General features: G+C 51.4%; 1 protein-coding gene across 1 annotated transcript in view; it reads right to left on the bottom strand.

Moving 5' to 3' along the window:
• LOC111161277 (collagen type IV alpha 6 chain) overlaps nucleotides 1-23,044 on the bottom strand; it is a 71,884-nt gene that overhangs the window by 1,400 nt on the left and 47,440 nt on the right. The window contains exons 25-45 of the mRNA XM_022524861.1: nucleotides 21,495-21,566; nucleotides 21,103-21,210; nucleotides 19,817-20,038; nucleotides 19,264-19,425; nucleotides 17,436-17,606; nucleotides 16,660-16,803; nucleotides 16,081-16,206; nucleotides 15,212-15,393; nucleotides 13,490-13,553; nucleotides 12,393-12,467; nucleotides 11,787-11,894; nucleotides 11,586-11,693; nucleotides 10,775-10,846; nucleotides 10,314-10,439; nucleotides 6,473-6,589; nucleotides 5,982-6,143; nucleotides 5,798-5,896; nucleotides 4,041-4,187; nucleotides 3,203-3,319; nucleotides 2,132-2,323; nucleotides 1,119-1,405 (exon numbers count right to left, since the gene is read on the bottom strand). Coding sequence (XP_022380569.1) covers nucleotides 1,119-1,405; nucleotides 2,132-2,323; nucleotides 3,203-3,319; nucleotides 4,041-4,187; nucleotides 5,798-5,896; nucleotides 5,982-6,143; nucleotides 6,473-6,589; nucleotides 10,314-10,439; nucleotides 10,775-10,846; nucleotides 11,586-11,693; nucleotides 11,787-11,894; nucleotides 12,393-12,467; nucleotides 13,490-13,553; nucleotides 15,212-15,393; nucleotides 16,081-16,206; nucleotides 16,660-16,803; nucleotides 17,436-17,606; nucleotides 19,264-19,425; nucleotides 19,817-20,038; nucleotides 21,103-21,210; nucleotides 21,495-21,566 — 2,861 coding nt within the window. The remainder of the gene's footprint in view (nucleotides 1-1,118; nucleotides 1,406-2,131; nucleotides 2,324-3,202; nucleotides 3,320-4,040; nucleotides 4,188-5,797; nucleotides 5,897-5,981; nucleotides 6,144-6,472; nucleotides 6,590-10,313; nucleotides 10,440-10,774; nucleotides 10,847-11,585; nucleotides 11,694-11,786; nucleotides 11,895-12,392; nucleotides 12,468-13,489; nucleotides 13,554-15,211; nucleotides 15,394-16,080; nucleotides 16,207-16,659; nucleotides 16,804-17,435; nucleotides 17,607-19,263; nucleotides 19,426-19,816; nucleotides 20,039-21,102; nucleotides 21,211-21,494; nucleotides 21,567-23,044) is intronic.

Raw genomic sequence — 23,044 nt, 5'->3', positions numbered from 1 at the left:
CCACCCTTACAGGTTTTCAGGAAAATATGGATATTCTAGAACGTTAGAATTCTGTGGAAAGTAAGAGTAAAGAGATTCTGAGTAAGGACTTAAGAGTGCTCCTGGGAGCAAAACACAGGCGATTTTGTACAACTTTTGTACTATTCCTTGTGGAAACTCAGGGGCCTTTTTGACTTATTTCCTGATCTGGGTGGTGGATGGGACAGAAGGAGAGGTGAGGCGACTCTGTATCACATGGGGATAAACTGCCCAATTCACACAGAGCAAAACAAGGAAGTATCTCATCCCAGGTGGGCACACTAACGTGAGGAGGCCTACGGCTTTGGTAATTCTTCAAAGACAATTTCTCGTCATCTCACCCCTGGCGATCTAGCAAGGAAGCTCCGGGGAGGCAGAGTACTTCAGCAGGGGCCACCCTGGTGTTCCCTGGGAGCGATTCTGGCCCGAAACCTGCCTTTTGCTTATTTAATGTCCGACCCCCGACCCCGGGTATTCACACAGAATGGCGTGTGAGGGAGTTGATGCCTCCTTGGGCTTGCAGATGTTCTCAGCTCTTTCTTACCAAGACAGACAGCTCTCCCACCACAGCGGGCAAGCAGCAAAAACCTCAGTAAGGATGTAGAAACAGAGTACACCCTCATTTGAGCCTTTCAGGAGGACATGGCGGTAGCCGGAGGGGCCTGGGACCTTGGGCAGAAAAGGAGGAGCAGCCATGCCCAGCCTGGGCCATGAGAGTGTGTCCCGGCCTCGAGGGTGGGGGGCAGCCTCTCCCTCATTGTCCACCAGGATCGGCTGTCACCTCCCTCCCTCGCTTGTGGTGTACCTGAAGCAGGCATGGAGACATCAGGGCCTTTGCCCGTGATTCATAGATATTCTCACCCTGGACGGCTAGGTGCAAACTGCTCCCTTCTACTCACTCTCAGAATCACCCATCATTCATGCAGAACTCGGCCAAGGTCAGGCCAAGCCTCTTCCTTCATTTCAAATTCTGTGCTTCCTACATCATGTCGCTTGAGCCTGCGAACCTGCGTGAGGGACCCTCCCAGGGTCCCCCCCACCGCACCCCCGCCGCCGCCCTCTGCCTCTACACTGGGGAAGGGGGCAAGGCAGGGCCTCACCATGAGGAAGGAGTACCCGATCCAGAGGCTGCGCCAGCCCAGGGGGCACCGCGGGATGGTGACATCCTGGCTGTGCACAGCGATGGCCTGTGAGGGTGCCTCGCACACAGAGCAGCGGCTGATGTACTGGGGGATCTGGGCCTGGCCCACGGGCATCATGGGAATGGGGGCGGTGGTGGAGAGCCAGTAGGATTTGTCATTACGCCCGGCGTAGTGGCACACTTCGTCCATGTTGCAGTAGATGAAGGGCATGGTGCTGAAGCGGGGCAGGCAGGAGCCAGCAAAGCCTGGAAGGAGAGCAGGTGGGCAGAGGCAGGTAAGGTGGGGCCGAGAGGTGGGGCTGGGACCGTGCCCAGTGCCACCAGGGCTGGACTGGCCCGGGTGGCATCCAGCCACTTGTCCCAGAGCAGGGACGGCCCTCCTTCCAGGCCTGGAACATCATGCATCCGCTGGCGTCTGTTGGTCAAATCCTATTCTCAACACACCAGGGAAGTTCGAGAATGAAAGGAATCTTTGTCTAAGCTGTGGAACGACTCCCTAATTAATCTGCTGTGTCAAATCCGCATTGAATAGAGTGAGTCTGTGGTTCAGAGTCGGCACACCTGTAGACAATACAATTAATTCCCGGGTAATTGCTGTTGCCCCACAGCAATTATTATTATTATTATTACTCCTGCTTAACATGCCGAACATTGTCCTAAGCGTTTTCCATTGGGTGATTCATGTACTCCTTATAGCAGCCTCTGAGACAGGTACTAGCCTTAGCTTTGTTTCCATTTAAGGAGGAAGTGGCAGTTCAGAGAGGTGGAAGAACTCATCTTGGGTTTCCCAGCCAGTAAGTGGGAGCGCCAGGGTTTAAACCCAGATATGCTTGACGTGACAGCTACTGTTGGAATCCTACTACCCAATGGTGGGCCCGCCCCAGGCTGAGAGGACAGAAGAGGGGAGCTCTTGATCCCTGTGGTGGTGGTGGTGGGGGGATGACCAAGGCTGGTGTCAGAGCCGGTACTTACCCAGGTCCTGGTTGTGGGCTTTCTCCTGTCCCTCCACGAACAGCAAGCTGTAACCTACCCACAGCTGGCTCATCCCGGCAGGGCACAGGGGCACCTGTTCCGACTGGCTGTGCTTCACCAAGGTGTACCCCACTCTCACGCTCTGCCCAGGCACTCCAGCCCTCCCGAAAGGACCCTTCTTCCCTGGAGCGCCTGAGAGGGAGACAGCAGGAAAGGGGGAGGGTGAGCCGCTCATAAAGGCAGCCACTGACCTCAGGCCGAGCACCCAGCTGGGCTCACTGGATCCTCACGACAACCCGATTACCCCGATTTGTAGACAATGGAACAGGCTCACAAGTCCCCCAGCCCGTGGAGCTAGAATGCCAGCTCAGGCGTATCCAGCCGCAGAATCCCTATTTGAAAAAGTGTGCTTATCCAGCTCCCCTCCCACAGCCGCCAGGCCTCCCGTCCTCTATGAGGGCAGGAGGGGGCTGAGGGGGCAACCCCTTGGAGCTTGCAGGCTCTCCCAGAACATAACCGGGCCCCTGCTGAATCAGAGGCAGCAAAAGCAGAATTGGGACTAGCGGGTCAAAAATTCCACTAGTTCTCCTGCCCATGGAAGACGTGGCTAGTTAATCGTACCCCTTTTTCCACTGAGTCTCAGAGCTGTTCTCTGCGCAGGACAACTGATTTGCCATCCCTGTTACCAAATGGGAAGTAAGTAGCAGCCATTCTTCATCTCAGACTTTCTTATGCCTTGAACTACCCCCTTCCCATCCACGTCAGAATCCCAGAGTAGAAGAGGGGAGGTGCAGGGCCAGGGGCCAGGCTAGAGGACAGTCATAGCTCTCAGAGAAGAGAACCCAGAGAAGGATTTGGAAGGAGTCCTTTGCCTTCCAGAATGTGGGGCTCCCATCCTTCCTAGGCTCAGAGGTGGATGGGAGCGAATGAAATGCAGTCTGGTTTTCCAGGCTCCTTTCAGTGTCAGGCTTTACTGCCCCATTTCCTGTTTCTCAGATTTGAGATTCTGGCCACTCCAAATCCCCCTACCCTCATGGAAACCCTCAGCCCCCTGTGCTGACATCACCACACCTTCAAATCCTGGAGGGCCTTGTAGTCCAGGAAGACCAGGGTCACCGAGAGCGCCAGGCGGGCCGGGAAGTCCGTTGAGGCCATCTTTGCCAGGGATGCCAGGTAAACCTTTGGAGCCTGCAAGGAGAGAAGGCCAGCAGCTGGGACTCAGTGTGGGAAGTCCTTGAAAGCAGGCCCCAGGGAAAAAGGACTTGTGTGTTATGCCCAGAATTGACCAGGAGAGGGCGCGCTGACCATCATGTTAGAGCACTCCTGGGCTGAGCCACCTTTGCTAGTTCTTAGCTTCCTGGCCTGGCTTCTCCGTCCTGGGACCACTGCTCTGCACTCAGCCCTTCTGAGCCCCTTCACACCTACTCCCCCCTTCCTCTCATCCTCCCAGCTATGCACAGAATGCACAGAAACTGTCAGAGTCCCATGTCAGAGATGAGAACACCTGCACCCGGAGAGACTGCTCACTTACCGGAGCTGGTGCATCAGCTGGGATTGGAAGCTGGGATTGGAAGCTGGGTTTCCTGCCCACCAACCCATACCAAGCCTCGGGCTTTGTCCATGGCTCTTGACCTCCCACCACACTTCCTCCTTCCCTTGGCAGCATGTTAGAAAGGGAAGCGCTGCCCTGCCCAGAGTTGTTGCTATGTTCTGCCCACACATTTTCTAAAGCCAAGTACTTCTGCTGACCTTGCTGGCCCCCGCTTCCCAACAAGGAGTTCGGGGGCTTTGTGAAGGAATGGAGGAAATGCTCTGAGCCGGAGATCCCAGCCAGTTGCTTCAGCCTCTCAGCCAAGGTCGTCTTAACTCCCCTCCCCGAGAAGTCCCCTGTTGCTGGTGCTCTCCTTACCTTGGAGGCCTACAGGGCCTTGAACCCCAGGATCTCCCGTGAGGCCAGGGATGCCATCGATGCCTGGTAGACCCATGGGTCCAGGAGGAACCTGAACAGCTTCTGTAATTGGTGTTTGTCCAGGAGCACCTTGGGGTCCGGAAAAGCCTGGGGACAAATGGGAGAGATGGAAATATCAGGTGGAGGCAGAGGATGCAGCTGGCACAGGGCCCCAGAAGCTTGCTTTCCTACCTGGCCATTGCCCACTTTCTGCCTTTGCTGTTTGCCCCCACAGTCCCCACTGGATCCGTCCAGAAAGACTGTCACACCCTTTACATGATGTCCTCTTTACCCACCTAACTCCCCAGTGAACTGGTAACTTCTAGAAGGCAGGGAGTGGGTTACATTCATCATGTTTCCTCAGGGTCTGGGACATGGTTTCCTAGGACCTGGGACACGGTAGGCAAGTCAGGACACATTTGTTGCCAATGAGGTGGCCTGAGCTTTTTCGTCTGGGGCTGGCGTCGCTGGTTTGCTCCCTCACTGGTCAGAGCACAAGGCCAAGGAGGCCAAGGGGAGGAGTCCAACCTCAGAGATTCAGCTGGCACCACAGCCTAGGACCCTGAGCCTGGCCTGCCAGTTTATAAAGAGACACATGAGCTGATTCGCTTACTATTTCATTGACCAACTATTTTTCAAGTGCCTGTTATGGGGCACACCCTGGTAGACTAAGGCACAGAACGCTGTGGAGATTACAGTCCGGTGAGAAAGATGGGAGATGCATAACCTGACAAATACCATTCATCTCCCTGCAAGTTGTGAGAAGCGCTACAAAGGAAATGAACAGCTCAGTGACAGTGACACAGACTGTGACGGTGAGCTGAGGGGGTCCTGGGGTGGAGAATCTGCTTGAGAAAGAGTAACAAGTGGCCTCTTAGAAGCAGGGACATTTAAGCTGAGACCACTAAAGATGAGAAGGAGCAGGGGTAGACTGGAGGGCAAGAGGACTCAAGGAAGTAGACCTCACCTGTGCAAAGGCCCAGGGGTCAACTGGGTTGGCTAAATGAAAGAGGCTGGTGTGGTAAAGAAGGGGAACAGAAAAGAGGAAGGGCTGATGATGAGGATGAAGAGGGAGTCGTCCCATGGGACTTTGGGAACCACAGTTCATTGCTCTGCTATGGGAAGCCAGTGGAGGATTTATGTCTTACAAGATCTCTCTGACTGCTTCATGGAGAAATGATTGTTGGGGGAGCTGCCCAACAGGGGAGGAAGCCAAGAGGCCAGTTAGCAAGTCACTGCAGTGATTCCTTTGAGAACTGGCTGTGCCCTGGACCCAGGTGGCAGCCAGGGAGGGGCTGAGAGGTGAGCAGATGCACACATATTGAGGGGACGCAGCCCGCAGGGCTTGCTAACAGTTTGGGTGTGCATGAGGGGATGGTGGTAAAGGATGGATAGAGTCCTTCATTTTCAGAATTGAGCCCATGGCTAAGTGGCGATGAGTGCAAACCAAACCGAATGTGCCCGCAGAGGCAGAAAGAGTGCAGAGGGGAGATCAGCGGCCGGACCCATGGTGGTAGTGACCTTCAGTTCCAGAAGTGGCCAGAGGCAGCGATGCCCCAAGCTGGGGAGATACCCTCCCTGGGGGAGCTTCATTCAGCTGCCTCACACATCCAGGCTTTCTTGGTGTGGTGAGCAGTGTAGGTAGGCTCCTGTAGGTTTGTGACCCCCAGACCGGTCCCTCAAGCTCGGGAGCATCCAGGCACGTGCTCTCAACTCACCTCTGGGCCCTGCCTTCCCCTTTATTCCAGGAAGTCCTGGGTCTCCAGGTGGCCCAACTTTGCCTGGAGTCCCCATGAAGCCAGGCTCACCTCTCACGCCTGGCAAAGTCCAAGGGAAAGCAAGTTAGGGCCTGGCACGGTGGTACAGGTGAGAGACAGTGGGGTCGAGACTGGGCAGCCATACCTTTCAGTCCTAGCTCTCCAGGGAGGCCGGAGAAACCTGGAATTCCTTGGTCTCCCGTGGGCCCTTGAGGGCCAGGAACTCCAGGGAAGCCAGGGTCTCCAGGGTCACCTTGATCAGAGGATGGCCCAGGGGGCCCTGGGGGCCCCGGGGAGCCGGGGCGGCCTAAGGATAAGATCAGAAGAGGAATGAGAGCAGATGAGCAGGAAGCGGCCACCACCAAAGGCCTTGGGGCTGCTAGGAAGCCAAAGCCCATTCCCGGGGCAGAGAATGTTCCCTGGCTGTGTGTGGGGTCCCAGTGCCTGGACCTTCCCAAACCCTCCAAGCAAATGCAGCCCATTCCAGTCCCCTGTGTCCCTGCTGGGGGAGGGATGTGGGGGCCAAGCAGGCCCATGTATGTCCAGCAGTAGGAATGTGGCTGGACTGTATCAGGACCTCTCCCAAATCTGGACAAAAGGTGAAGGCCAAACCTCTTCGGGGCTTCCTGTCTTTACCTCGCTCTCCATCTAGGCCTGGTTGCCCAGGGTCGCCAGGCTGTCCCACTATGACTGAGGGCAAGGAGAGGCCTGGGGAACCGGGCAGACCAGCAGGACCCTGGAGACCTGGGAAACCTGCAAAGAATAAATGAAAGGGGCCACTATGGGCTTGGTATGGTCAGGTTTTCCCAGAGAAAATGGAAGGGGTTAGGTGGGGGCCAGACCGGCGAAGGGGAGCAGACACACAAGATCACAGTGATTCCCTGTTCTCCCCTGCCCCATGCTCCCTCCTCTACAACACCTCCCACCCCAGCAGATGCCTCGGTTCTTCCTCGGGATGGAGCTTTGGAAAGTTCTAGCTCTCAGTGTCACTGGAAATGGAAATATTTCAGGCAGATTTCCCTCAAATGGGGAAGAAGAGAAGGCATGATGAGTACAGCACCTGGAACTGAAGTTTCCTGAAGTGTTTTTAAACCTCCTGGCCCTGTGGCACATTTTCATTGAATTAGCCAGTTATGTCTGGGGCTGCACAGAGAAAGTATAAGCGGTGGGGTGGGGCATGGGCTCTAGCCAAAACAGCCGCCTGCTGGGTCTGAGTGGAGGTCCCAAGAGGGCTGCAGCTACCAGTGTCTTCTAGGGCTAATTTCTGGGTCTTCTAGGTAAACTGGAAAATACTTTTACAGACAACTCATGATATCATCTGGATGCTTGCTTAATTTTTCTATACCATATCCCTTTCCCCCCTTTAGATCAAAGAAAAAAGCCATTTATTAAAGTAGATACAAAAATACTCATCTGCTCTGATATTTTTTACGTGTTTTCCATTTGTGCAACGATTTCTACTATAACGCTCAAAACCAGAAAATTTCAATGGATTACAGATTTATTGAATATGCACACAAAGACATACATGGAATCTTGGTCGGAAACCGCATCAAAGCCATATGTAAAATGTCAAAGTCCATCTTAAACTTGTAGCATAAAAGAAATGTATTTATTATTTTGGCATATTCTAGAATACATTCCAAGGAAGAGAAATAGATTCCCACTGGTTGATAAACTATTCTGGTGGTTGAGATGATTTTTGTTTGTAACAATAAAATCCAAAAATACTAATGTTGAATTTTTGTTTTTCTGATGAAGAAAGCCAAAAATACTAAGGTAGAACTTCTTGTATTTCATTAGAGAAAGAGTAAATCCATAAAAATGCATAAAGAAAGATGGCAGATTAGTGAATTCCGGTGGTTTTTACAGCTCATTAGTGAACTGAATGCAGATGGAACATAAAGGATAAAAAAGTAAATTTCAAGAAAAGGCTCCAATTATTATAGGTCTGGAAACAAGACAAAAGAAAACAAGAAATAACAGTTGTAAAGCCATGTGGTGCTACTTATAAGTATGGTCAGTTAGGTCTCGATGAACCTTTCAAGTATTTTTCTTTGTCACAAACGTAAACATCTGAAAAGAAAGACATATTGTGTTTTTTCCTGAAAATATAGCTTTATATATACACATACATATATTTATAGATATAAAAAATATATATATATATAGTGAAATGAAGCAAAAAGCAATAAGCAAGACACCAGATGGTACTATGGGCAGCGCACAGACTATAAAAAGCTCCCATAGTAGTTTTTGGAAGTGCCTTCTCTTTTTACCTGTTTCTTGAGTTTCGAATTCCACCAATTTAGCATTAAAACTGAAATACAGGTTCTACTGATCTCAAGTAGTAAAAAAAAAAAAAAAAAGTTCACGTATTTCTTTAAGAATGAGGCACTTTAAAGGAGTACGTGAAAATGCCGGATGGCATATTTTTCCAACTCATTGGAGTGTCCAAGATTTAAGCCTAGATATACAAATACAGCCTCTAAATATTTATTACAAATGAGAAAATGAATGGTGGGATTCAAAGTTATTTAGATAAAGGTATTTTAGGACAGGGACTGGTTTAGGAAGTTTGCTTTGGAGTAAATCTTCATTTTACACTGATTTCTACAATCATAACAGAGATAGATTTCTATGGGGGGAAGATATTTGCTGTGTACTTTTAAAACCATGTTTTAATTAGATATTGAGAGGAGCAGAAGAGTATTTATAAATCACAAGTAAAAAATCACCCAGATAAAAATGAGCATCTCTGTTCCAACCACCCAATTTAAGAAAAAGAAGAGGGCATTACCTTTGAATTTCCTTGCATGCCCTTCACAGATCCCTACTACCTTCCCTCCCTTCCAAGGGGCAACCACTCTTGAATTTTGTGTTCTGCATTCCCACTTTGAACACGCGTATCTGTGTCCTTAAAAGATATATTGCTTGTTTTCATTTATTTATAAACTCTGATCAGTGGAATCATACCCAACGTCTTTCTCTGCAACTTGGGATTTTGTTTATTTATTTGTTCTTTGTTTGTTTGTTTGTTTGTTTGTTTTAAATCAACATGGTGTTCCTGAAATGTAGGCATCTTCACATGTGCTTTTTACTACATTTATCATTGTGATTTTCTTATTACCACAGAGAGTGAAAGGAAATGGATAATTTAATGACTAGGCATCCATAGTCAAGATGGGAAACCATCTGGGTTTTGCTTCTATCCAGGCCCCCTCTTTTTACCTCCTGTGAAAAAAGCCACACTCTCTGCCTATAGGCTCAGACCCTGTGGGAGCCCCCACTCAGGAGAAGCGGCTGGCTTTCAGGAAAGAACATGTTGGTTCAGACCAAAAGAAAGAGGAAACACAGAGAGAGCAGATGCACCAATATAAAATTCAGCAGAAAATGAATTAATGTAGGAATTAGTTCCTGGAAAACAGACACGCATTATACAAACATGCACATAAATAAGAGGCAGGGGGCCCTCAAGCTCCAGGAGCAAACGGAGGTGCAGAACATTTTGCAAATAGGATTGCCCAGGGAATACATCATGATATAACAGACGTTTCTTAAGCACCTACTATGTGCCAGATGCTGTGCTAAGTGCTTTCATATCTATTACCTCACTCCTCATTGGTTCCTCACCAAACCTGCGCAGTCTATTCTCTTATTATGCCCATTTTATAGAAAAGGAAAATGAAGAGTCCATTGAAGACTGAGGGGTGAGTCATTTCCTTGTTCAAGGTCATATAGCCAGTGAGGGGTAGAGCTGGAATTTGAATCCAGCAGTCCGACTTCAGAGCCCATACTCCTAGGTAAGATGCTACACTAAATTTGTTTCCTGTCTTACATCGAGTGCCTTGTATCTGGGTCTTCAGAACATTCCCAAGGAGAAGGAGAGAATCAGAATTCATTTTCACCATTTGTGAGGTAGGAAAGGGAAGGCTCAGAAGGAGACTTCAGAAGACACCATGAGTCAGGGGCTGAGATGAGGGCAAAAAACTGCTTTCTAGTAAACCCCACAGATCCTGAGTGCCTATCCTATGGAGATATTTATCGTCTTAGTCTTGGGCTCCTTCCGGCAGCCATGCTGTCTTTTAAGGGCCCTGGCAGCAGAGCGCCATCCACCCTGGATGTTGAGGAACTTCTGGCAAATCTCTTGCTAAGTGGATAAGCCCTGTCCCTCAAGACCGTTAAAGTCAGGCCCTGGCCAAGGGTGCAAGAGAGACCCTGGGGTTAATAAGGGAGAGCAGGAGGGAATAAGGAGGCTAAAGGGAGCTCACTGGACTTCTCCCTGACATGCCTCCCGGAAAAGCCCTAAGCATGGCCCCCAGCTCAGCAGTCAGTTCCATTGAGTTCCATGGTCCCCAGGGATGTGAAGATATGCACAACTCAACCCTGTGAGCCATGTGGCCCTGAGGAGCCTCAACCTTGGCTCCCTGGCCAGGCCTTACTCAGCTTCTACAAGGCCTGACTTGGGCTCACTTACCTCGGCCACCTTTTTGTCCTTTCATGCCTGGCTTCCCTGGGGCTCCGAGGCCAGTTCCTGGAGAACCTCTTTCCCCTTTGGGACCAGGCAGGCCAGCTGGCCCAGGCACGCCGGTTATACTAGGTCCTAGGAGGAGATGCAGACAGAGGAGGGACAGAACTCAGTGCAGTTGAGGCCCTCATGCCTAGCTCACAGGCTCAGGGACTGTGTGACACACGCCAGAAAAGGAGTACTTAAGTAACCAGAAAGAGAGCTCATTCTGGGTAGAAGGATGAACTTCTTCCCCCTTCCTCCTTCCTCCACAAATCAAGGCACCTCAGACTGGGGCAGGAGGGGGCTGGCAAGGAGATCTATGAGCTGAAGGATATGGGATACCCCACAGTTGAGAACTCATGGCCAGCCCCCGCCAGCCTTCTGGAAGAGCTGATGCTCTCCTTCTTGCCCTTGAGGGTCTTCCTCACCTGGATTTCCATGGGTTCCCTTGGTTCCTGGAAGCCCATTCAGTCCATGTAAACCAGGAAGTCCAGGGAAACCTGAGGAGACTGAGTATCAGAAATGGCTCTGGTCGGGGCGCCTGGGTGGCTCAGTGGTTAAAGCCTCTGCCTTTGGCTCAGGTCATGATCCCAGGGTCCTGGGATCGAGCCTCACATTGGGCTCTCTGCTCAGCAGGGAGCCTGCCTCCTCCTCCTCTCTCTCTCTGCCTGTCTCTCTGCCTACTTGTGATCTGTCAAATAAATTAAAAAAAAAATCTTTAAAAAAAAAAAAGAAAAAGAAATGGCTCTGGCAACTTCTGAATCATGAAGGGTCAGCCAAAGGTCCTGCCCCCCAGGGCCTTGCGAAGTCCTCATTTTAAAGGTCCTGGTCTTTCTGGAGGCATTAATGCTCTAAGGGAGAGCAGACCGTTCCCTAAACTCCACCCTAGCTCTTCCTGACTCTCCTTAGAGACCCATACAGCTTTAAGAGCAGGGTGGTAGATGATTCAGTCTCTTTGAGAACACAGTGTGGCAACGCCAAGACCTAGAGGAGCCAGCAGCCAGAGACTCGCTGCCCATCCCGGGAAGACTACGTGTGCCAGGACGACAGCCTTCCTCGCTAACTCTTCTCTCCATGTATTCCATGTTCTCCTCCTCCGATTATCCATCATGTGACCCAGCCAGTGACTCCCCTGGAAATAGCTTGCCTCCAGAGAGTGTCTCCTAATATAAAGGAGTTGCTGTCCTTTTTCTGAGGGAAGAACCCCTTTTCCCATGACCTCCTCTCAAATACACATACCTTTGGTTCCCATTAGGCCAGAGGGTCCCAGGGGCCCAGGTACCCCTGGATGGCCTGGAGAACCTGGAAACCCTGGATTTCCTCTCATGCCTGCAGTCCCGGGGAGCCCTGAAAGAGAAAGCAAGACAGGAGCTCAGACTGGACCATGGCTTCAAGCCAACCCTCAGTTTTTCAGAATACAGTCGTCGGGTGACACGGTACCTGGGGAGCCAGGAAGGCCAACATCTCCAGAAATCCCAACATTCCCATCTTCACCTTTGCTTCCTGGGAAACCCACATCACCAATGATTCCATCTGTTCCTTTCACGCCTACAAAATCAAGAAAAATGCTGAGTGGTCAGGCCCTGTTTCAGGCACCATGTTTCTCCCAGGGAGAGAGGCAGCAGGAAAGGAAATCTACTTGAAATCTCAAGAGAGTCAGGTCCAGTGAAAAGCCTCTGAAAAAGATGGTAATAGTAGCTGTCTTTGCATTTGCAAGGTGCTGCCCACTAAGGTAAGTCAACATGTTCTGAGTGCCCCCATAAGGAGCAGCAATGGCTGGAAATGTCTGAGAACCAGTTTAAATAACTATAAACCAAGGAAGGGAAGCCATTATCCCAATGGTCTTACCCCATGAGTCTCAAGGGAAAAGTAAACTGGTTTGCTTGGGGAAACTGTGGGCTGCCTTGAGTAGATATGTGTCAGGGTAGAAATTTCTCTGCACTGGATAGAAGTTACAGAACTTGGGGGTTGACCTCCCTAATTCCTCCTGATCCTCAGTTTTGAGGAGTCTGTGAGACACGTGAGATAAAAGGACAGAAGACTTACCTTTAAAACCAGACTCCCCAGGTTGTCCCTTGGGCCCTGGGCTACCGGAAATGCCAAATGTCTGACCTTGATCTCCTAGGGATATGAAGATATTGTCCAAGTGGTCAAGAGAAGCTAGACCTCATTTTGCAGCAAAGAGATCTTTTGATGGCAAAACCTTTTCAGATTCAATGTAGCCAGAGGTGATCTTTGACAAAGTATGCATTGGGCAAAAGTGACCAATCACCAAAAAAAGGCTGGGATGCTATCAGGCTATTGGCGAGAAATGCTGTTACGTGAAGCATATCTCCACTGGGAAAACATCGCTAGGTTCAGTATGGGCAGAGAAGATGGGAGGAAGGGTGCTAAAACATCACCAGAATAAAACAATGATGATGGCAAGTATGGGAAATTTTCCTGCCCTGTGGGCTGGGTTCAGCAGGGGAAAAGACTGTCTTGAGCTGAGGCCCTTCTCTGTTGCTGAGTTTGGAAGGCAAGTGGGTCAAACCACTGTTTGTCACACATGTTTGAGGAGCAAAGTCTGAGAAGGGGGCTTGGCCAAAGAGAAAAGGTAAATCAATTCACTTCCCTTTGAACACCGAGTTTCCTTCCCCAAGAACCCCAAGCCTGCTAGAAATCCACCTTACTCTGGAAACACCCATTAAAAGAGAAAATGCTCCTCAACTTTTTAAAAAATTATTGTTATGTTCAGTTAGCCAGCATATAGTACATCATAAGTTTTTGATTCAGTGTTCCATGGTTCATTAGTTGCGTGTAACACCCAATGCTCATCACCACACGTACCCTCCTTAATACCCATCGCTGGTTACCCCTAGCCCCCTTCCTTCTGTAAACTTCAGTTTGTTTCCCGGAGTCCAAGTCTCTCATGGTTTGTCTCCCTCTCTGATTTCTCCCCATTTAGTTTTCCCTCCCTTGCTCCTGGTCCTCCATGCTGTTCCTTATGTTCCACATATGAGTGAAATCATATAATTGTCTTTCTCTTTTTGGCTTATTTCACTTAGCATATGTACAATGGAATATAACTCAGCCATCAGAAAGGATGAAGGCCCACCATCTGCATCAACATGGACAGGAATGGAGGGGATTATGCTCCTCACCTTTTGAACCTGGGAGACCAAATGTTCCTGGGAGTCCGGGAGCTCCACTAAGGCCCTGTGAACCCTTCAAAGTAATATGGAAATCATTATTTCTGCCCAGAGCTCGAGGCCTTCCACACTCTCGCCTCCCACCCACCCCTCATCCTCCCCAAACCACTGCCTAAGAAAGGTCTACTGTGTATGCTGTGGTGGGGGGTGGGCATCCTGCGGAAGGGAAGGTGATAAGCCAAGGGTGGAAATGTGTAGTCAGGGTTTTTAGGGGAGGGACACTATCTGCAGATTAATCCTGGTCCCGTCATTCATAACTTCCCAATGGCTATCAAAAGGAGAATCTTGGGAAATCAAGGTGTGGCTATTGTAGCAAGTCTCTTTGAAAATACAGGACATAACCGTCCAGACAGATGTTTGGTGGTGCCCCCTGCAGACAGTCGGCTATCGCTCCCCATGCCAAAGCTCTGGAGCCATGATGCATAAGGAAAAGGATTGCTTCATAGGGAAAGCGACAGCCCTCAGCTGCAGGTTGTGCAAGCTTCGGGTCCCTGCAAGGAACCACATAGCTGGCTGGATATGTGCAGGTCCTGGAGTCTGCATTTGGGTTAATGTTACCATTTTCATAGAAATGCTTTCCTACTTTGACTCCATCCCTCCAAGGGGAGGAGGAGTCAGGACCATCCAGCTAAGAACATTTTCCTTTGCAGTTGCTTCTGGGATATATATATATATATATATATATATATATATATATATATATCTGTGTGTGTGTGTGTGTGTGTGTGTGTGTGTGTGTTTTCTCCATCCCATGGCCTGCTGCTTTTAAAGGGATGGGATTTTGCCTGCAGGGAGCACAGGTGTTCTGGAATCCAGTTCATTTAGTCCCTTCAGTACTGCTGCTATGATGGCTACCACTTATTGAGAGCCCACCATTTGCTGGATACCAAGATAAGCACTTTACTCGGATCAGCTCATTTAATTTTCACTGCTATCCGAAGGAGGTCTGAGTATCGTTTCCATTTTGTGCAGATGAGAAAAGCAAGGTTCAGGCAAGGTAAGCAATATGCACAGAATCACAGAGCTCATGAGCAGGAGAGCAGAAATTCGAACCCAGCTCCCTCTTGTGGCTATGCCTACCCTATTCCCCCGCCTTTGAAGAGCTCAGACAAGCTGATTTGATTACTTGCCATTTGTCAGCAATGACCTTTCTAAAATCACAATGTCCAGAGCCCTTACAATGTGCCTAGCTCAAGGTTTGGGCGTGGGGGGGAGGGATGCCAGCAGTGGGGTGGAGATTTCTAGAAGAGCTTGTAAGGACTTGTTCTCAAGGCCTGACAATCTCATTGAGGAAATCGAGCCCACATAGAACCAACTGGGATTCACATAAGCAGTGAGAAGTGCAGCATGCCAGCAGGGTGGGACCTCCGAGACTCCTGGGGTAGTGGGCACCCAGGTCCGGGACCCAAAGCACGGGTGGGCATTAGCCAGTTAGCTGCAAAGGAGAAGCCTCTGCTCTGTGGCGGAAAGAGCATGAACAAAGGCCCAGAGGAAGGAACCTTCAGGAAATGGGTGGAGGAAGGCCTGCCAGACTCAGGGAGAGGGCTTTGTCTGTGGTGAGGTAGGGGAAGAGGCCAGGAAGTGGGTTGGGGCCAGAAAGATGGGGCCCAGGGGCATGTCCCCTGCTACAGAGGCCCTTCTCCCGTGAAGAGACCAGGAGCTGGGCACACTTACGCTTTCCCCTGGTATTCCTGGGAAACCTGTGATTCCAGGGGACCCCTTCAAGCCGGGTAAGCCCCGTTGTCCGGGGGAGCCAGGGATGCCAGCTCTCCCAGTGAGTCCCTTGATGGTACTAGGGAAGCCAGGAGCTCCAGGCAAGCCTGGTGGTCCGGGGAGGCCAGCCTCTCCTTTGTCACCTATGAAAGAAACAAAGGGCTTAGAAAAAAAGACTCTGGCCAGGAGCAAATCTGCTCCCCAAGTTGTAGGACCCCGGGATCACAGGCAAATGAAGTGCAGCCTTGGGGACTTGGGGATGGCTAGCTCAGTGTGGGGGAGGGGATTGTGATGGTGGGAGTGGGGGAGGTGCCTCCAGCCTTAGGGTTCACCAGTCAGGGTCACTCCGGCTCAACACTGCAACACTGCCGGTGCCCATGTCCCAGCATCTGCTAGGCTCCTCCAGAGGGTACAATAGCCAGTGATTCAAAACTTCAGTTCCAGGGGCGCCTGGGTGGCTCAGTGGGTTAAAGCCTCTGCCTTGGGCTCAGGTCATGATCTCAGGGTCCTGGGATGGAGCCCCGCATCGGACTCTCTGCTCAGCAGGGAGCCTGCTTCCCCCCTCTCTCTCTGCCTACTTGTGATCTCTCTGTCAAATAAATAAATAAAATCTTTAGAAGAAAAAAAAAAACAAAACTTTAGTTCCAGAGTGACAATGAACACTGGCAGCCTGGAAGTCCAGGTGCCCCACAAGCCCAGAGAAGGCAGCCTCCTTGGACCCATTGCTGCCACCCACATTGCCACTCTGGGGGGGCTTTGTGATGGGGGCCTTTTCTCAGGAGGGAAGTTGAGGATGAGCATTTCTCCTGCCCGTTGCCTGCCCCCGGCACCTCTGGGCCCAGGAAATCCATCCGATCCAGCTGAGCCTCTCGAGCCTTTGTCTCCTTTGAACCAGAGGTTCACCATGGGAGGTCTTGGGCTGGGTATTCCAACTGGCCCTGGGTCGCCTCGGTCTCCTGCAGGGGAGGAGGGTGGAGATCGTGAGACCCTTGTGAGAGGAAGCTTAGACACAGGGTCAGACATGAGCTGACCTTTCCTCTCTGCTCCTCCCGCACTACCCACAGGCCTCCTTTCCAGGCCCTTCCCTGGCTGGCCCTGGCCCCATGACTTCCCACCTACGTTCATGCCCTCTCCTTTGACAGGCCCAAAGTCGGCCAGCAACTCTGAAGCCTACTGCAAAGTCCCCACCACTGAGCAACAGGGAACGTGCAGTGAGGCCTCTAACACGTGGGGAAAACTCAGAAGCCATTAGGTCTTATGGTTTAAAAGCCATGGGATGGGGTTCAGAAACCCCCAGTCTTATTATCTAACACAGGGTGGGTACAAGCCACACCAGCCTCAAGGTCGACAAATAAAACATACCTTGGTAAGCATGGCTAGCGAGTTCAGAACTCAGTTCCCCAGCTCACCTTTTTTACCAGCACTACCAGCCCGTCCAGATGGTCCCACTCTTCCGGCAGAGCCAGAAATTCCCTTTAATCCACTTGCGCCAGGAATACCAGGGAGACCAGGCATCCCCGGAAAGCCAGCCAGCCCGGCAGACCCCTTCTCACCTGTTATGAAACGAGAACTTCTATTATTATCCCCATCGGACATACAAGGAAATGGAAGCTCAGAGAGGTTAAATAACTTACCCCAAATCACACAGCTTGGCAGCTGCAGAGAAGGGATTCCAACCCAGGTTTCTCTAACTCCAAAGTACCAGCTGCTAATCCTTACATATACTACTACTTCCCTAAACAGGGACATGGCACTAAAGCGACAGGAGGGAAAGAGGAGGTGGGTGCCTTTCTTACCATGTGCCAAGTTAGAGCTCCTGGGTGGCACAGGAAAAACAAAAAGGCCTAGGACTAAGAGGCAGGGAGATGAGCCCTAGCTGGGTGCTGTTGCTAATTGGCTGTGTGACCTTGGACCTGTCATTTGCCCCTATATAAAATGGAGACGTCTCCTATCCAACCTCGGGTGGGCTAGTAGAAACTGAGAGCCATCGGACACCATGGAAGGGGTGGAGCGAATGAGAATAGCCAGCATGGTGGTCACTGTTCTGGGCCTTCCTGCCAGCGTCATCCGGCCCAGCACTCCACCCAGCCAGTAGCAAGGGTGACTCAGCTTAGGTGGGAGCCTTCCCTTAACACTGGCCCTGCCCGACCCTCTTACCACAGAAAATCCCACCCGCTTCACTTACCCTTCGGACCTGGCAGGCCTGGCAACCCAGTGTTCCCTGGCAAGCCTGAGCTCCCCAAGAAGCCAACCAGCCCTGGAGATCCTGGAAAGCCTTTCAGCCCTGGCAGGCCTCTCTTTCCAGAGGATGAGGGGGGACCTGTCTCGCCTCTTACACCTTTCTTTCCAGGACGTCCTGAATTAGCATAAGAGAGAACACGGGACAGTGTCAAGGGAGGCTGTGTCCAGATCTGGGCTGGTGCCCATTCCCATGGCTTCTGGTTGGCTGGCCCGGTGGGTGTTGGAAATGGTCCCTTAACAATGGCCCCATGCAGGTGGCTAACTGGCAGGCTTCGAGGCTGGCTGAAGCCTTAGTGTTCACCACCCTGAGCAGCACACATGCCAATGGCTATCACTCTCAGCGTGGCATGGCAGCTGGCAGGGCACGCAAACCCCTTCCAATTAGAGCTTCTTCCCCCTTTTATGAATGGGGTTCACATCTTTGCCTGTGAATGGGGCTCTGGGAAGCCAGGGAGGCAACCGGACCCTGGCTTCCTGGTACATACTGTCTGAACCACGCCACAATGGCTGCTTCCTGAGCCAATCCGGCGAAGTAGAGGTTAAAGCCGAGCCATTGTTTCAGCCTCCCAGGGAGCCATGGAGACAGGGCTGCCCTTTTAATCCTTCTTGCAAGCAGTTAAATCAGCCAGTTCCTTGGCCTTAAGATTGAAAGACCCCCTAGTGCCAAGTCCTGTAGAAATCCCCAAGGCCCATTTGGTCTCCTAGGTATTCTGGGATTTCTTTCACCGGGGTTTAAGTTGGTCAATGGGATTAACCTCCTGAGCTGCTGCCCAAGTGGAATGCTCAGGTACAAAGCGAGGAAATTAAAAAAACCAAAGGATTAAATCAGTGACTACAGATGTGTTTGGGTCCCCAAGAACCTCAATGAATGGCTGACTTGGCTTTCCACGAATTGAAAAGCATCCAGTAGCCACAAGCCCCAGGATTCTAATTGGGGGAGGGGGAGGAGGGGGGCAGGGAAGGGGATTCCACAACAAGGAAGGAAATTCAATGGGGGCCAATGCCCCAGCATGAGTCCGGGGACCCCTGGCCTTGCCAGGTTCTAGTGTATAGTCTGTGAATGCCTTGAGCAGGGAAGCCAGTGGGGGTGTTAGCCTGTGAGCTTACCTACTGTTTTCTCACCTGGACAGCCCATGGGAAGACCCCAGAAACACAGAAGGATAAAAGGGATAAAAAGGGTTTTAGTGGCTTTGCAGAAACTCAACTACAGTCATGTGGCCAGGAATAAGGGGAGGGGGGGTGACGTAGTCACTGAGGTAGGGGTGAGGTGGGTAGTATGAGGAGCAGGTGCACCACGAACGCTAGTCTGGAGCCAGTGGGTGGGTGTCAGCCCCGAGGCCCAGGGACGGCCACTTTGGCTGTGGGTCCTCAGAGGCATAGTCGCCCGAGAGGCAAGTCACCATGCAGCTGCCCTCTGCCCAAGCTTCCTCACCCCAACCCTGATCCCAAGCAGGCTCCCCACGGTCCCAGCCAAGCCAGTGGAGATGGCTAGACCCACCTGCACAACTAGGGCACTTCCTGAACTGGGAAAGGGGGAGAGAGACCATGGGGAAGGGACAGGGAGGGACATGTACTACCCTTTTGGAAGCTAAAGTACAGAAATCTCTTCTGCTAGGCACTGCCAGGGCCCCCTGAGACTGGGAACCGTGAGAGGTCGAGGATCCTTCTTGACCCTGCCCCTGGCACACTGCTGTGGTTGCCCCTCAGGGCGACAGGGCCCAGGGCCCCGGCTTAAGGCTGTCAAGCTGGGGCTCCTCCTCCAAAGGACCTACCTGAAGGGCCGGGAAAGCCTGGTGCACCTGGGAGCCCAGGTTTGCCCTTGATGCCAAACAGACCCTGAGGCCCTGGGGGCCCTGGCTGTCCCACGTGGCCCGGCATGCCGGGGCTGCCCCGCTCACCTTTGGGGCCTAGCAGGCCTGACTTCCCAAGCAAACCTAATGAAAGGAAGGGACAGATGATCAACAGCCTGGATGGACAGCAGGGACTGGTCACCAAAACAACTTGCAGCGCAAGACCTTGGCCCAGGGTATATCCCCGGTGTGGCGGCCTCCTCTGCTCCAGCCCCTGCTGCTCTTGCCCTAGTGACAAATCAGAGGCTGTAAAAGAAACCCGACTCACTGTTACAGTTACTTCGGGATTTACGAAGTAAGAACACACTCCAGCGATTTAAGAAAAAGTCCCCAGAAGTGAGAGGACAAAATGGCTTTTCAGTGACACCCCCTCTGGGTCCATCACCCCAGACTCAGTTGTCTATTCATGCAAGGATATACTGGTCACTGAAAGACTTTCTGTAGATTGTTATGTAAGTGAGTCAAAAAGAGTCACCCTTGGGTCCTGGAAGGCCAGAGTCTCCAGGAAATCCTCTGTCCCCTGGCAATCCCTGAAGGCCTTGCTCTCCCGGAGCACCGTCCTCAGCACCAAAGATGTCACCGGGTGCTCCCTTGGAACCGGGTATACCTGGACTGCCAAGTTTCCCGGGCAAGCCATCTTTTCCAGGAAGCCCAGGAAACCCAGGCAAGCCCTTCTCCCCACGAGGTCCAGGAAATCCTAAATGTAAAGAGGCAAAAAATAAAAAGGCCATGGAGGTTTAGAAGGGATAGGTCTGGGTGGAGATCCCTGAGACAGATTTTGGTTTTTCTATTACAAAAGCTAACATTTCGATAATGTATGTCACTTTTCTTGAAAGGCAGGGGCCCCTGGTCCTGGGAGGATGCGCCCAGAGGCAGGGATGCACCATGGAAGCTGCAGAAGGTTCTAGCTCAGTAAGGCCTTGGGCTGAGCCCAGTAACCCACTCTCAGGGCTGTTTCACAGGCCAAAGAGCACAGGTTATATACCCAGGACTCCCTGTCAAAGGCCCAATTTCTTCTGCAGTCATCTCCCCCCGGGTGTCATGCCTCCCTCTTCCTGGGTGGTTGGAGGGGATTGAAGCTGGGTAAATAAACCATGGAGGGCATGGCCCATGAGAAGCCCCATGCTACAGAGCAGGGTGGTTCTCAAACTGAGTGTGGGTCAGAACTACCTGGGGAGGGGGTGCTTGGCCATGCCCACATGGCTGGGCACTACCAACCTACCCCACACCAGCTTCTGATCTAGCTCTGCCGAGGGGCCAAGACTCTGCATTATTAACAGGTTCCCAGGTGATGCTGGGGCCGCAGATCTGGCAACAGAGTTTAAGACCTCCTGGTGCAATGGAGAACAAGCTTGCAATAGGGTGTGAGCAAAGGGATAGAAAGGAACCCCTTCCTTTTGACTCATCTCAATCTCTTTGTCTGACCTGGAAGGAATGGAGCCTGGAACTTGCCAGAGGCTTGGCAGTCAGCTAAGGGAGCGGGGGGGGAATCCTAGCTCTCTCACTAGTGGCTTCGCAACCTCAGGCAAAGGCACTTTCCATCTGAGCTCCAGCTGGTCCCGGCTGATGGCCCTGAGCGCTCTGACTCACTGTCATACCCAAGCTTGAAGCCCTGAGCCACCCGAGTAGGAAATCAAAACCACCCCACGCACACCAGAGTGCAGACCTCACTGCCTGTGATCAGTGGATGGCTGGCTACCACGATTCAAGCCCATGGTCCCAGCAGAGGAGAAGCAGGTGAGAAAAAGCTTTATTCCTTACCTGGCAATTCAGGAAGGTGAACCAATCCTGGACTTCCAGGCTCTCCTTTATTCCCACGCAGTCCAGGCTGGCCTGGGGTCCCAGGGAGGCCACGGGCCCCTTTAGGGCCTGCGAACCCAAACATGAGTGGTGAGGGGAAAGGAAAGTCAGGGTGGCTGGCCACTCTTGGGATGTTCACTCAAGAATCCTGGTCCCTCGGGTGGGGGGATGGGCTCCTACCCTTACCTCCCCGCTCAGACTTCTCCAGGAGCCATTCTATTTCCTCAATGTTCAAGGCCGCCTCTCAGGAGGAATGTGGTTCCCCCCCAAATGCTGCCAACCTGTCGCCCACTTCCTTGGGCTCATGGCCCTTACGAGCGTGCTCAGTGGCTTTCTCTGGCCTCATGCCATACCTGGGAATCCGGGAACTCCTGGTAAGCCTGATGGACCATAGGACCCAGGAATTATACATGGCAAGGTGATCCCTGTAAGTGGTGACATGGAAGCATCCAGTGAGCCCACCGAGTCAGAACTGATTTCCCCCTAGCATGCTCCTTTATTCCCATCCCCTTGGATGGCACAACCAAGTTCTTCCCACCCAGCAGCTGGGAGCCCATGCAGAAGAATCCTGACATCAGAAGCTCTTGGGAGTTACTCCTAGGGCAGTGGCTTGTAGATAATGGTACCTCTAGGGGCCAAGTGTCGGAAAGCCACTTCCTAAATCATCAATGCCCAGTGGGCAGGCAGTCACCTATGCAGCAGATGTCACCTAACAATATTTCTGAGAGATAACCTCTGTAGGAGCAGCAGCAAAGGGGAACAGCCTACTCGTCCCACCCTCATATGGAGCCCGTCCCTACAATGGGGGCTTGGGGTTCATCCTGAGGATCCATTATGGCCAGGTGACTAGACTGGAGGACTTGCAGCCAAGACCCCTCAAGTTTACATGTCTGCCCTTTTCTTGAAATGAAAACAACCCATTGTGTTCTTTTGCCCCACCTCATTTGAGATCTCCAGAAACCTACTGATGATGGCCCTCGTCTGAGGTAGCTGGATTTCTGTACTAGGCAAACACTGAAGGCCATGCTCTTGGCTGTGACAGACCAACAGTGAACCTTCCCTCAGCTCCTCCTTTGAAAATGTCAACTCTGTGACTTGGGAGAAGCAGTAGTCAATTTCAGTGTTTGAGACATTGAAATTGGCATGCCCAGCCCTTCCCCTAGCAAATTCCTCCTTGCTCGTTCATAATGCAAATAAAGAGTCTATATAAGATCACAGAGGGGACGTTTAATAAAATGCTGATGAACAAATTGCATGTCGATTCCCTCAAGTGCCATTTACAAACAATTGCTACGCTAATTAAAATTAGTCTTGCCTATTCATTAAAACAATCCCCCAAGTCCTGCTTGAAGCCACAGAGCCAACAGTCCCGGTAAACTGCTATAGCTTTCACCCGTACTTAAAGGAAATCACAAATTGCATTTCATACAGATATGTATACAAGCTATGATTCAGTTCGCATACTCAACTTCCTGCCATTCCTCCTCCACTTGGTCCAGTCTGAAAGCAAAATGGGGAATTGAACAGTATAGTGTATTGGTTAAGATGTTGGGCTCTGAGGCCAGAGAGATGTGAGCTTACATCCTAGTTCTGCTACTCACTCATCATGGGGGCAAGATACTTTAACCTCTTTGAGCTTCAGGCATCAAATGGGAGCTATTTTCTCCTATGGTGTTGGTGAGGAAGACACAACATGACGCTAGCAGTGTTTTGCCTGGTGCCCAGCTCCCCAGCCATTCCTCAGTGAATGGGCATTTTAAAAAATCATCTTATTTAAGGAGGAGTATTCAGAAGACACCTCCAAGGCCATCCCCTGGTTTCTGCATTAGTCTGGTTAGTGACACTAGTCTGTAGCCTGGGGAACCACTATCTGCCTTCTAGACCTCAGGTTCTGAGAGTCTTC

The sequence above is a fragment of the Enhydra lutris genome, unplaced genomic scaffold (genome assembly GCF_002288905.1).
Source record: "Enhydra lutris kenyoni isolate GAN:26980312 unplaced genomic scaffold, ASM228890v2 scaffoldscaffold83, whole genome shotgun sequence".
NCBI lineage: Eukaryota > Metazoa > Chordata > Mammalia > Carnivora > Mustelidae > Enhydra > Enhydra lutris.
This window is presented reverse-complemented; position numbering and strand designations above follow the sequence as displayed.